A 12,500-nucleotide genomic window follows, 5' to 3' on the forward strand; every position below is an offset into this window, starting at 1 on the left:
GATTGACCTGATCCTACATCAAAGACTAGACCTACATAAACCTGATCCTACATCATAGACTAGAGCTACATAAACCTGATCCTACATCATAGACTAGAGCTACATTAACCTGATCCTACATCATATTGTAGATTAGTGCTACACCAGCATGGGTCTACATCAGGGGTGCCCACACTTTTTTGGCTTGTGGGCTACTTTTAAAACGACCAGCTCAACAAGATCTATTATCCTGACTTTTATCGAGTTCCTGATTGATTTTGCTAGGCTACTATCAGCCCTCTAGTTGACCGTGGTACAAAATAGATTGTATAAAACGAGTTGCAGCAGCTGCCCATACAAGCCTTAACAATGATGAAATCAGCCCACACATGATTAAATCATTAAAATACTCAGCTAAACTGCATTACAAAACTGTCACACAATCTACAAAGGAGCAGGAGGAAAACGTTGCTCATTTGGACAACAAGAGAGGTGACTCAATGCGCGTCATCAAGTCACATTTTCTATGGATGGCTCCAGATCTACCAGCATAGCCTCTGGGATCTACTGGTCGATCGCGATCGACGTTTTGGGCACCCTTGGTCTACATCAGCTACACCAGTATGGGCCTACTTTATAGACTAGAGCTACTGTTCACCAGCCTGGTTCTACATCACAGACTAGTGCTACACCAGCCTGGTTCTATAATCTACATCATAGGCCGAGGCTAGACCAGTTTGGGTCTGCATTAGAATAACACGGCTATATCAGCGCCTAGGTCTACATGACAGACCCAGACATGCTGGTCACAGTGGTCCCACAGCATCCGGGGTACCTGATGACGATGCACTGCTCCTGGGTGGAGTTCTGGGACAAGCTGAAGGCGGTGTCAGCGATGGCGTATACGTGTCTGCAGGGAAAGACACACGCAAACACTTCAGCTATCATTAACATCCAAACACTCCCATTTACCACATGTGGATGTGTGTCCCTTCGTGGTTAATGTGAGCGTGTGTGATGAATGATGTGTGCTTTATTAAGAGACAGAATGAGGGCAGAGGAGACTAGACTTCGGGGGAATTCAATGCAGACAACTCTTCATTACAGGTAGTAGTTCAGGTTTACTTTGGACTTATTTTACTGGATTCTACTTGATTGTAAATGGTAATGGTATATAGATAGCACTTATATAGCGCTTTTATCCAAAGCACTTGGCCTCTCATTCATCCATTCACACACACATTCACACACCAATGGTGGCAGCTCCCATGCAAGGTGCTAAGCCAGCTCATTGGGGGCAATTTGGGATCCAGTGTCTTGCCCAAGGACACTTCGACACCCGACGAGTAGCTAGGATTCGAACCGCCGACCTTACGATCATTAGATGACCTGCCCTACCTCCTGAGCCACAGCTGCCCTAGGCACGGATTGTGCCTGATTCTACTAATTGACTCTTTCCATCCACTACTCAGTTGTACTCACGGCGGGTTGCGTTGCTGCTCCTTAGCCTGGTACTTCTGTCTCAGGTCTTCGGTGTAGATGCTGAGGGGCTTGAAGGGGTTGAGGGAGATCAGCATGTTCCCTATGTACGTCTGTGGTGCACACATGGGAACCCGATAGGGCTACTCAGTAAGGCTATCAGAGAGAGCTGGAGAGGTCAGACACTTTGATTTGAAAGATGGTGTTGACAACAGTGGAAATAAGGCTCAGTTGCATGTGGTCAGTGGTGTGTGTGTGTGTGTGTGTGTGTGTGTGTGGTGAATGGAGTGTGACATACATAAATGCAATCGCGGTGAAATCTCTTCTTCAAGTTCAGCAACACAGCACTCTCACACACCTCCCTGGAGAGAGAGCAGTGTGTTAGATAATGCTTGTGTGTGTGTGTGTGTGTTTGTGTATTTGTGTCACACTTACTCTAGTTGGGAAAGATCCTCCACCTCATCCACCTCTACCACGTGGTCGCTCCCTGGCATCATCACCTGACACACGCACACGCACACGCACACGCACACGCACACACACACACACACACACACACACACACTCGCACACACACTCGCACACACACGCACACACTTTTTTTTCAGCAGCAAGCCTCATCACATCCCCATGCAGCTCCAGTCGATATCTTCTATCCTATTCAAAAAGATGCCTTTCATCTACCATCTACAGTACGTCATCCAGCTTACGATGTTGTTTAAAGAGTTAAGCCTCTCAGACAATCTCCCACTCATACTGTAATAATAAACGTTCCAAAGCAGGTAACCCATCCACCTGCACTCGTGAACCAGTGTGCTGTTAGCTGATACAGGGTAGTGCAGGTCCGAGCCTGCTCTATTGTACTACTACGATTGACTGTAGACTGGAAATGAATAAACCATTAACTGTTTGTTATGTGTTGTAGTCAATACACAGAAGAGACACGCTCGAAACAGTATTGAGTATAGGCACTGTTCTGCTCATAAACCTTGAGCAATGTCTAATTGTTTTTTTTTACCTGTATATTGCACCTCAGAAAATACTTGCCGTTATACTGTGCACTCTACAGCTTGGGCAGGGGGGAAGCCCAGCCAGTGAATCAGGTGGAGGGGTTTAGTCATTCTCATGCAAAGTCGACTACAGTGACTCAGTGAACAAAGTACAGTGAAAAGCCTTATTAAAAAAAGGAGCCTATGCCATACTGTACATACAGTTGTGATTCAGTGCTAGAACGTGACTGCTCTGGTACCTGTGTGCTGTTCAGGCGGCTCTCCAGCATGTCCTGGGCCGGGTCTTCAGACTCCCAGGGCCCGCGGCCGTTATGGGCCGGTACGGTCTGGGCATGGCCGTCATCATCGTACACGGTCCACTTGGTCAGCTTCTCCACCGTCTGGTGGGGCAGGAGGCTGTCCGCACGCAGCCAGTCCTGACAGAACATCAGGTTTACATCAGAACTGACCCAGAACTCACCAGAACTGACCCAGAACTGACCCAGAACTGATCAGAACTGACCCAGAACTCACCAGAACTGACCCAGAACTCACCAGAACTGACCCGGAACTCACCAGAACTGACCCAGAACTCACCGGAACTGACCCAGAACTCACCAGAACTGACCCGGAACTCACCAGAACTGACCCAGAACTCACTGGAACTGACCCAGAACTCACCAGAACTGACCCGGAACTCACCGGAACTGACCCAGAACTCACCAGAACTGACCTGGAACTCACCGGAACTGACCCAGAACTCACCAGAATGCACCAGAACTCTGTGATGCAGTGATATGTGATATAGTGATGCAAACATGGATAGTTGTACTGATATCGCCACAACCTCTTTTATCATATCATTCCCCTAAACACCCTTCTTCCTTACATAATATACATAACATTACATTACACCATATAACATAATATAATAATATAGCATAATATATATATACAGTAATATTAACATGGTTAACTGTGTCCTCCATACCTGGGGATCCCCGCTCATCCGCGTGGTCCCGGCCCAGTGTACCTCAGGGGGGCAAGTGGTGTACAGCCCCCCCTCCCCCATCAGCTGGGCCACCTCCCTGTCTGCCTCCTCTTCATAGTGGGATCCCACCCCTGGCGCCTCTCTGGCTGGCTCTCCGTCCGGAGGCCCCTCATCGGGGGTAGCCCGGGCTCCTCTGTCTAGATCTGCCCCTCCGTCCCGGGCGGGTCCTGGGTCTGGTCCGTCCCCAGAGAGGGGCCTGGACATTGACAGCTTGGTGAGGTTGATCTGGCAGGAGCCCATCTTGCTCCTGGCCGCCTGGAGAATGCCGTTTTCGCCATCCAGCGCCGCCCTTCTGTTCCTGTCCTCGTTGCGCTCCCCCACCTCCGATCCCACCGCGGCGGCGCTGATGAACCCACCGCCCTCCTCCGGCTCCCCTCCTCCTCCTCCTCCTCCCCCGCCTCCTGAAGTGGGTTTCTTGATGGACTTGAGAAGAGTGAGGTCCGGTTTGACCGGCAGGACCAGCCTGGCTCCGGGTTTGGGGGGTTTGGGCTCCGAGGTGGCGCCCCCCGCGGCCGGGCTGCCCCCGCTGGCTCCTGTGGCGCCGGAGGCCGGGGGCGCCGGGGGAGTTGTCGGCTGGGCTACTTTGGCCTTGCCCAGTTTGTTCATCCTGGGGAGCACGATGGCGTACTTGGCCCTGTCGTCGGCCTCGCTCTCCCCGACCGGCGGGGAGGCAGAGAGGGGCTCGCTACCCGACTCCCCCTGGCCCTGGGGGGCCTCCCTCTCCCTGGATCTCCTTTCCACGGAGGACCTGCTCTTGTTGCTGGCCAGGCTGGTCTTGCCGACCACCCTCATGGCCATGCGATGTTTGAGGAGGCTGCGCTTGGAGCCCGAGGCGCCTTCCTTCCGCCTGAGGATGCGGAGAGACAGCCAATGGGTGAATTTGATGGCTGTGGCGACGGCAGAGGTCCTCATGCCTTTCTTCCGGGCGACCGGATGGTCCTCACTTTTGGAGGACTCTGCAGTCTGTGGGTCCTTATCGGTTGCCTCCTCCCGTGCCTTAGACAGCATCTTATCGGTCCCGTGTCTCACCGACGCCAACTTGACCCGGCCCAGGACCAGCCCAATGCTCTGGGAGCGACTGCTTCCCTGCTGCCCTTTGACATCACCTCCACCTCCATCCTGTTTCTCTTCCTTAGCGGCTTCCTGTTCTTCTGCGACCTGACTGGCTTTCAGGTCTTTTGCTTTTGCCTTTAGCAGTATCATCCGTGATGGACTTTTCAGGGATTTGGATGAGGTGGCGGCGGTGGTGGATGGCTCCTCCTCCTCCATGGGCTCTTCTGGCGTTGGAGTAGCATTCTTATCTTTGATGTCCTTGGTCTTTCTGGCGAGCTGGAGGATCTGCTTCTTGGCCTTCGCCGTCTCGCGCTTGCTGAGGAGGGTACCTTTCGTAGGCTCGGCCTTGGTCTTGGCGGGGCCGGCTTTCTTGTCGGCTTTCTCCGCTCTCTGTGGCTTCTGTTTCTCTGCCTTTTTTTTGTTGAACATCTTGGATTTCAGACCCCCCACGGGGCTGTGGACTCGGGTAGTCTGGCCGAGCGCTCTGCTGGCCCTGCTGGTCGACTCTTGCACTCTTTTCCCTCTGGTTAACTCTTCCTCTCCACTCCCATCGCCGCTGACCTCCTCCGATTCCTCTGCTTCCTTTTCGTCCTTCTCCTCCTCTTTTTCTTCCTTCTCCTCCTCTTCTTCACTGGTGCTGACAGGTTCCTCCTCGGGGTCTCCTGTGCTCCTGACCTCCTCTGGTGGCTCTCCCTCTTTCTCCTCCTGGGTGTCCCCTACCTCCGTGTGGCTCTCAGTGTCTGACACCTCGGTCCTGTCCTCTTCGCTGCTTCCCTCGCTGCTCTCTGTCTCTACTGGCTCCTCCTTCTTACACACTGGCTCCTCCTCTTTCTCGCCTTCGCTCTCCTCTTCGGAGCTCTCTCCATCGCTCTCAGACTCCTCCTCCTCTGTCTCTGTGACTCCGCCTCCTCTTTTGTTCCCAGGCTTGGCTGCAGGTGTAGCAATCCTCCCTGCTGCCTTGTCTGGGAGTGATTTAGATGCAACGTTTGTTTTTTGTTTGGTTGTTGTTGTTGACGTTTTGTTGACACTCCCCTTCACTGTCACTGCATTACCTTTACCATCAGTCTCTTTCTGAGGTGACGGTCGGCCATTTTGAGCTTTACTGTTCACAGCTTTCTTCCCGGTCTCTTTCTGCTGTTCTTTGCTCTGCTCTTTACCCTTCTTTTTATCTTCTTCCAACTTTGTATTCCTTCCCTTTCCATTGACCACCACTTTCTTGTTCTTCTCTTGGGGGGCTGGGAGGTCCCCTCCTCCTCCCTTCTTCTTCTCATTGGGGATGGCAGGAGGAGACCGGGATGTTTTAAAGCTGGTCCTTACCCCTCCCCCCTGGCTTGCTGCTTTCTGCTTCTTTCCTGACTCAGTCTTCTGTCTGCTAGCATAGGCTCGTCCGTGGGATTTGACAGGTGACATGACCTCAGCTTTTGCTTCCGCTGTGTGTGAAATGTCATGAGATTCCCAAGATCAGCTAGAGCGAGAAAAAATTAAATGCTTAATCTCATTGTGGATTGTAACTTCAGAATCGCCCTGTTATTGTAGATGGCGGAGATAATATAATCCATGTTGAACACCACATTCTCAGAAACAGTATAGTCATCACTTAATACCATGAATAAATGAGGGCACCGGGTCAAGCGGCTGGTTCTGCCAAGCCCGGAGATACCAATCAGCATTAGGACTGGGTTTCCCACCAACAGCCCCTAATCCTGCTCTGACAACCAGGTCACTACACTGACCTCAGTAACAAATGCAAACACTACCAACACTTCAAAACAATATGGAATTACACAGTCCAGTGTCTAAATTGTGTTTTTATTTCAGTCAATTTTGGTGACGAATCAATGTGGCAACACTGACTGAAAAACCACAAACCACCCATATTTGAGAGCAAAACGATCACAAATACTCAAAATGTTTGCCGTCAATGTTACAAAAATGGAATGCAGAAGGTAATGTTTCCCCCAGAGGGCTGTGTTGTCAGTGGGTTCGTCTAGATGGCTGCTATCTCCAGGTCCATCTACGTAGCTGTTGTATAGTGTGCGCACCCCGGGGGTGGACGGGTGAGAGCAGGTTTCAGTGGGCTATAGCTTACCTGCCTTCTCGGGTGAAACACTGGCATGCTGGGGGTCCGGAAAGTTCCTCTGCTTGTCCTCAAGAGCCCGTGTCACTGACACACACACACACGTGCTTATGGTGGAGATTTGAGGCAGATACACACATACAATACACTGAATACCCACACACCCTCATCACAAAAGTCTACACACACACTACCAACAACGCCCACCCTACAAAGGTGTGTGTACATTTGAATAATTAAACTCCATTTGGCAGGTCATACAGATATAGGCTACAGCCATTCATATGGGCAGCTGGTGAATGACAGAGAGGAAAGGCGAGAGGCAGTGAGGAAAGACTGACAATAGGTGGTGAGTCAAGTGACGAGGAGAGAGAGAGAGAGAGAGAGAGAGAGAGAGAGGGAGGGAGGAGAGAAAGAGTGAGGTCGGTCAGTGCCTTTCCTTCGGCTCCAGGACTGAGAGATTACATCAGGATGTTTTGGAATGCGAGGGTAGGCGCTCACTTCTCCCTTTCAACTGGGACCAAAACATGCACGGGTTCTGCTAACGAGGTCTCCAGAGAGCTAACATTAGGAGAGGACATGAACAAAGCACTGATGCAGACAATATTTCATCAGTACTCTGGTCCAGGAGCAAAATTAGTCAGAAAAAGTACCTAATACTCTTGAGCACTGAATGCCAAGAAAAGCACTGCAAAGTGTGAAATATCAGTGATACCATGACATATTTGCAAGGCAGGTACCAGAGAGCTGTAGGCTATGTTAGCTAGCCTAACCTCACAGAGAAGAGGTCTTGAGAGAGATCAGGTTGCAGGTAAGCGATTGTGCCCTAGGTAATTAGTGGACAAAGCCGTCTCTCTATAATGGATGAATAAAACTCTTGGCTGTGCATGTATGACAACCGATACCTCCTTTATCCACTTCAGCAACCAGCACCCCAACACCCAGGACACTCCCTTAGAATCTAACCCCAATATGTCATATGTAGAGTAGGCCTATTACTCACACTGGGTACCGCCTGCTATGTATGGAAATAGAGTACAGTTCTAGTATTGTTGTTGTGAAATACAGTAGTTGTGTTAGTGTCAGTGCCCTTCCTACAATCGACCTGTATGCTTTGATATATCCCGTTAGGGGAGAATGGATGTGGGTATTCCAAGGCTAGGCTAACACACATGGAGCTCAATACGGTACCTACTCTTTATCACAAAGACAATAAAGACGCAGTCACTTTCACTTCTTGTGAAAAAAACATGTAATTTTCCAGCAGGACATTGTGTAGTGTGAAGTTAACAAAATCAACAAAATTAGGGTTCTCATACTTGATCATTCACTACAAAAATATATTCTAGGCCAAAAAATGCTAATAAAAATACCCAGCATTTCGAGAAACAGTACCAAAATATTTCCTTGTAAGATCAGACTATAGCAGCCAACCCCCGTTAAAATAAACCCATTGTTAACACAGGTACAGATTCATATACATATATATTAAACATTTGACTACAATATCTTAAAATTACATTCCTAAATTACAATATTCATTGCTGGCAATTAAAAAAAAGGCTTACATAAAAACACACTTTAAAAACAGCCCCATAGAAAGTTGTTCCCCTAGAAAGTACAGCATGGTGTGCTACACAGTAGTGGAGAAGTACCTACAACAGGTTATTACTGCTTATTACATGTTAGTGACTGGACGGTAGGGGAAAAATGGATGTCCACAGCAACACGCTTGGCGAGGATTTAACTGGAAATAGTATCTGATGGTAACTGGGTTGTTCCTGAACCTTGTAATGTATAGCTCATAGCTCCTCAATGTCGTTCTTTCACTCCAAACAATGTCTGGTCAGTATTAGTAGCCACTACTCGGGATGCACACTGATCTTTACTTTTTTTTTTCCCTTGTAAGGTTTTCTGTCCATGTAGAAATCGAGGTTTGATTACAATGAATCAAAACAAACACAAAAAGGTACAAATCACTGGTAGAAATTAATTTACAAAATGAAAATAAAATCAAGAAGATAATAGAAAGTGCCCCTTTCTTCCCTTGCTTCCTCTGTGTCTTAGAGGCAGGGTTGTGATTGGACGAGCCAGAGTTCCACAGGTCAGCTGGGGGTCAAAGGTGAGGCCTCTGAGGGTGGGGCGAGGGGAAAGGGCGGGGCTACGGTTATGGCAGGTACGAAGGGACGATGCTGGCGATACCAAGGCCGTGGGTTCGATTCCCACATGGAATACATGTTTGGAATGCGGGTGTGTATGACGTAAATGGCTTCAGATATAAAAAACACCTTCTCCTCACGGTGTGTTGTCGGTATGGAGGTACGTAGATACCGAGGGTAACAGGGGTACAGTGGTTGGTTCTAGGCACAGGCGGTGGTCCCTCCATAGCAACGGGCCAGCCTCAAATGGCGTCCTACTTCCCATAGGGTGTACCGCTACTGTTCAGAGCTCCTGGGTGGTTCAGCGCATGGGGGGAGTGGTTTGAGCAGGAAGTCCGTCTGTCTGTGGGGCTAGGGGTCAGTAGTGGTAGTAGTAGTAGTAATAGTAGTGTAGGCGTATTTGGTGAGGCAGAGTCCAGGGCTGGCAGGTACTCCAGGAACGGCTCAGGCTGGATCAGTCTGAGAGGAGACACAAATACAGTCTTAATATCACCATCATCATCATCATCATCATCACTCTGGTTACATTGACAGGACGTCAACAACCGGAACCAGACAATCGGCAGTGCAATGTAAACAGTTGCGAGAGCAATCGTCCACTCTCACCTCCACCATTCCTTAGCACCATGCCTTCATCCAGAGAGCTCTTCACATTGTTCTCTAGGAATGTCCTGTAAGACACGCACACACACACGTTAACATCACCATGGCGACCTTGTGACTGAGATGGAGAGGGGCTGGTCGGGTGGCGGCGAGGTACTCACGTCTGGTCTCCTTCTAGAGACTTCTGGATCTCCTGAAGCACCTCTGCCAGGGAAACACACGCTGTAAACATTCTGACACGCTACAACAACAACAACCTTCTGAGAGGCCTCAGAGCCTCAGAATCCATCACTCATAATAGACATTGGCTTGCAACCATTCTACTTATGATCATAACCTTTATTTCTGATGTGTCAGACCAAGGTATATGAGGCTGTACTGTGTTAAGATGGGAGGTTGTGGTTCATGCGACGAGGAGGTGATGGGTTTGACGTCACTGTGGCGTTACAGACGCACAGATCTCTCACACAACACTGCTTCAGGACGTGTCAACTCAGCATGATGGGTAAAGTGGAAACGGGCGAAGCTGACGTACGAGGCTTGCCGAGGCCGCGCAGGCAGGCCTCTGGGACCGGCACAGTGCATCGTGGGTATTGAGGGTTGACGTGGTTGAGACCTCCGGATTGTTCATACTAACCACACTACTCTGACCTCAAACTTTGTGTTTGCCGTTTTATCTACAGCAGGGTAAGGTTAAGTGTTGGTGTAGGTTAAGGCTCTGTCTACAGGTTAAGGTTAAGTGTTGGTTTAGGTTAAGGCTCTGTCTACAGGTTAAGGTTAAGACATACGTCTACTGGTTAAGGTCTTTCTGGTTCTATCTGGAGTACTCACTCTCGTCATTCAGCAAAGCATGCTCCATTACACGTCTAGCAGCGCTCTCTGGAACACACAGGCAGCAGGCGGTCAGCACATCAGTACAACAGTGCGTGTGTGTGTGTGTGTGTGGACAGGCAAGCAGGCAGGCAACACATCAGCACAAAGCATCACCTAATGGAGCATTTCAAGTGTGTGTGTGTGTGCATATGCTGTTAGGCACTGACATACACAGAATTTTAGTATGATGCTTGTTCTTTTTTAAAGCAGCACAGAAAACAAACTCTCAATCTCTCTTACCTGCATCCTCACTGCTCCTCCTGGAGTCTCTGTCATGACAAGAACAGACGAGAAGTTCTTCACATCAAAAGCATTCAAACATGTTGAAAGTGTGTGAGTTTGCCGTGTGTTAAGTGTATGTGTGTGTGTGTGTGTACCCGTGTTCTGCGGAGGCTCCGTCGGGCTGTGCCCGGGGCTGGGCGGAGGTCTGGGGGGGCACCTCCACCAGGGAGCGGGGCTCCACCACACAGCGAGCAGACATGGAGAAACGCTCAAACTCAGATGGAGACATCAGGTAGAAACCTGGAGAGGAGGGAGGAAGAAATGTGTGTGTGAGCGAGAGAGAGAGAGATGTATAGAGTGAGAGATGAGACAGGCATAGAAGCGAGGACAGAGAGGAGAAAGGGAGAGCGAGAGAGGAGAGAGAGAGGGACAGAAAGGGAGAGATAAAGAGAGATGTATAGAGTGAGAGAGAGAGATGCATAGAAGAGAGAGAGGGAAGGAGAGGGAGAGATCTGGAACGGCTCTGTGTATTACTACGGAATAACAAGCGCGTGTGTGTGTCTCACCCTGGCTGTGCTTGTGTGTGTGTGTGTGTGTGTGTGTGTGTGAGAGTGTATGTGTGTCTCACCCTGGCCGTGCTTGTGTGTGTGTGTGTGTGTGTCTCACCCTGGCCGTGCTTGTGTGTGTGTGTGTGTCTCACCCTGGCCGTGCTTGTGTGTGTGTGTGTGTGTGTGTCTCACCCTGGCCGTGCTTGTGTGTGTGTCTCACCCTGGCCGTACTTGTGTGTGTGTGTGTGTCTCACCCTGGCCATGCTTGGTGAACACACAGGAGGCGATGCCGCTGACGTCCTCTCTGCGGATGCAGGCGTAGCGCACCTGCATCTTCAGGCCCGGCAACGACACCACGTGCAGGTCTCCCTGATTGGTCAGGATCACCAGGCCGCTCTCGCCGTAGTCCTCTGACTGGCTGCTGCCGAACCAGGCCACGCCCACTCGCCGCACGCGGGAGCCGTCGATGGCCGTGAGCTTCAGCTTCATCTTGGCGCTGACTTTCGGCAGGGTGAACATCTGCGCGCGCAAACACACACACGGTTACGGTCATTTGCATAAAAAAACGTCTTCATTTCATCATGAAAGTGGACAGCATGTTGACACAGCGTAAACATGCTGAGGGAACACAGGGTTCCCCCTCTAAGTCAAATATCAAATTCCCTAACTGACTTTCAATGGCTAAAAAGTTGAACTTACATGACCTGTAATGAGCGGAAAAACTTTTGACGAGAGGGGTAAATGGGCGCCGAAAAGTCAAGCAACCATAACAACCACTCGCGCAACACGGGAAATGCGTGAAATCACCCGACAAAGAAAAATACTGCATGGACAATGTCACAGTTTGATAAATGGCAACTAAAATTTAAACATGCAACAAACAAAATCCCTTGATATGCCATGACTTGGCCCAAAAAACAATAAAATCCCCAGACCTTCCATGTCTGGAATAGACTTCTTTAAAAAAAAAAAAAAAGTATTCCATGATATTCCAGAAACTCCATGACCCCGTGGGAACCCTGTGAGCAGTTTGCGAGTGTGCGTTTCCCACCTTGAACTGCTCCTCTGAGATGACCAGCAGGTGGTGCGAGCCCTGCATGTCGGGGGAGCGCGCCAGGTCGTGCGCCACCTCCAGGGGCTCGGGCAGGGGGGCGCCGTGCCCATCCAGCACCACGATGCCCACCACGGGCGCCCGGTGCATCAGCTGGATCTCCTTGGCTGGAGGGAGGGAGGGAGGGAGGGAGAGTGTGAGAGAGAGAGAGAGAGAGAAAGAATGAGAGAGAGAGAGAGAGAGTTAAACAGGTGTTCCCTGTGTTGGTAAGCGTTTGCGTACATGTGTGAGTGGTTTACACACACACTACACTTCTCCATTTTGATGTTGAACTGTTTGTTGGCCTGTGTGTGTGTGTGTGTGTGTCTCACCGGGGTGTGCCGTGACTGGGTCCTCTGCTCTGCGCTCCGTAGGTG

At 50.0% G+C, this 12,500-nt stretch overlaps 2 protein-coding genes across 2 annotated transcripts in view; both read right to left on the reverse strand.

Annotated features, from left to right (window-relative positions):
• myo15b (myosin XVB) overlaps positions 1-5,961 on the reverse strand; it is a gene marked incomplete at its 5' end in the record, with an annotated part of 34,318 nt that extends 28,357 nt beyond the window's left edge. Inside the window, 6 exons of the mRNA XM_084456083.1 lie at positions 815-889; positions 1,462-1,571; positions 1,757-1,820; positions 1,894-1,958; positions 2,708-2,884; positions 3,439-5,961. Coding sequence (XP_084312209.1) covers positions 815-889; positions 1,462-1,571; positions 1,757-1,820; positions 1,894-1,958; positions 2,708-2,884; positions 3,439-5,961 — 3,014 coding nt within the window. The remainder of the gene's footprint in view (positions 1-814; positions 890-1,461; positions 1,572-1,756; positions 1,821-1,893; positions 1,959-2,707; positions 2,885-3,438) is intronic.
• Positions 5,962-7,868: 1,907 nt separating this feature from the next.
• The window catches only part of llgl2 (LLGL scribble cell polarity complex component 2), a 22,158-nt gene continuing 17,526 nt past the window's right edge, over positions 7,869-12,500 (reverse strand). The window contains 9 exon segments of the mRNA XM_084456291.1: positions 7,869-9,246; positions 9,394-9,458; positions 9,552-9,594; positions 10,222-10,269; positions 10,504-10,532; positions 10,641-10,785; positions 11,288-11,552; positions 12,085-12,251; positions 12,456-12,500. The exon segment at positions 12,456-12,500 is cut by the window's right edge and continues 72 nt beyond it. Of these exon segments, the coding sequence (XP_084312417.1) occupies positions 9,242-9,246; positions 9,394-9,458; positions 9,552-9,594; positions 10,222-10,269; positions 10,504-10,532; positions 10,641-10,785; positions 11,288-11,552; positions 12,085-12,251; positions 12,456-12,500 (812 nt within the window). The 3' untranslated portion in view covers positions 7,869-9,241.

This window comes from Borostomias antarcticus (genome assembly GCF_949987555.1).
Source record: "Borostomias antarcticus genome assembly, chromosome: 22".
In the NCBI taxonomy this organism is placed as follows: Eukaryota; Metazoa; Chordata; class Actinopteri; order Stomiiformes; family Stomiidae; genus Borostomias; species Borostomias antarcticus.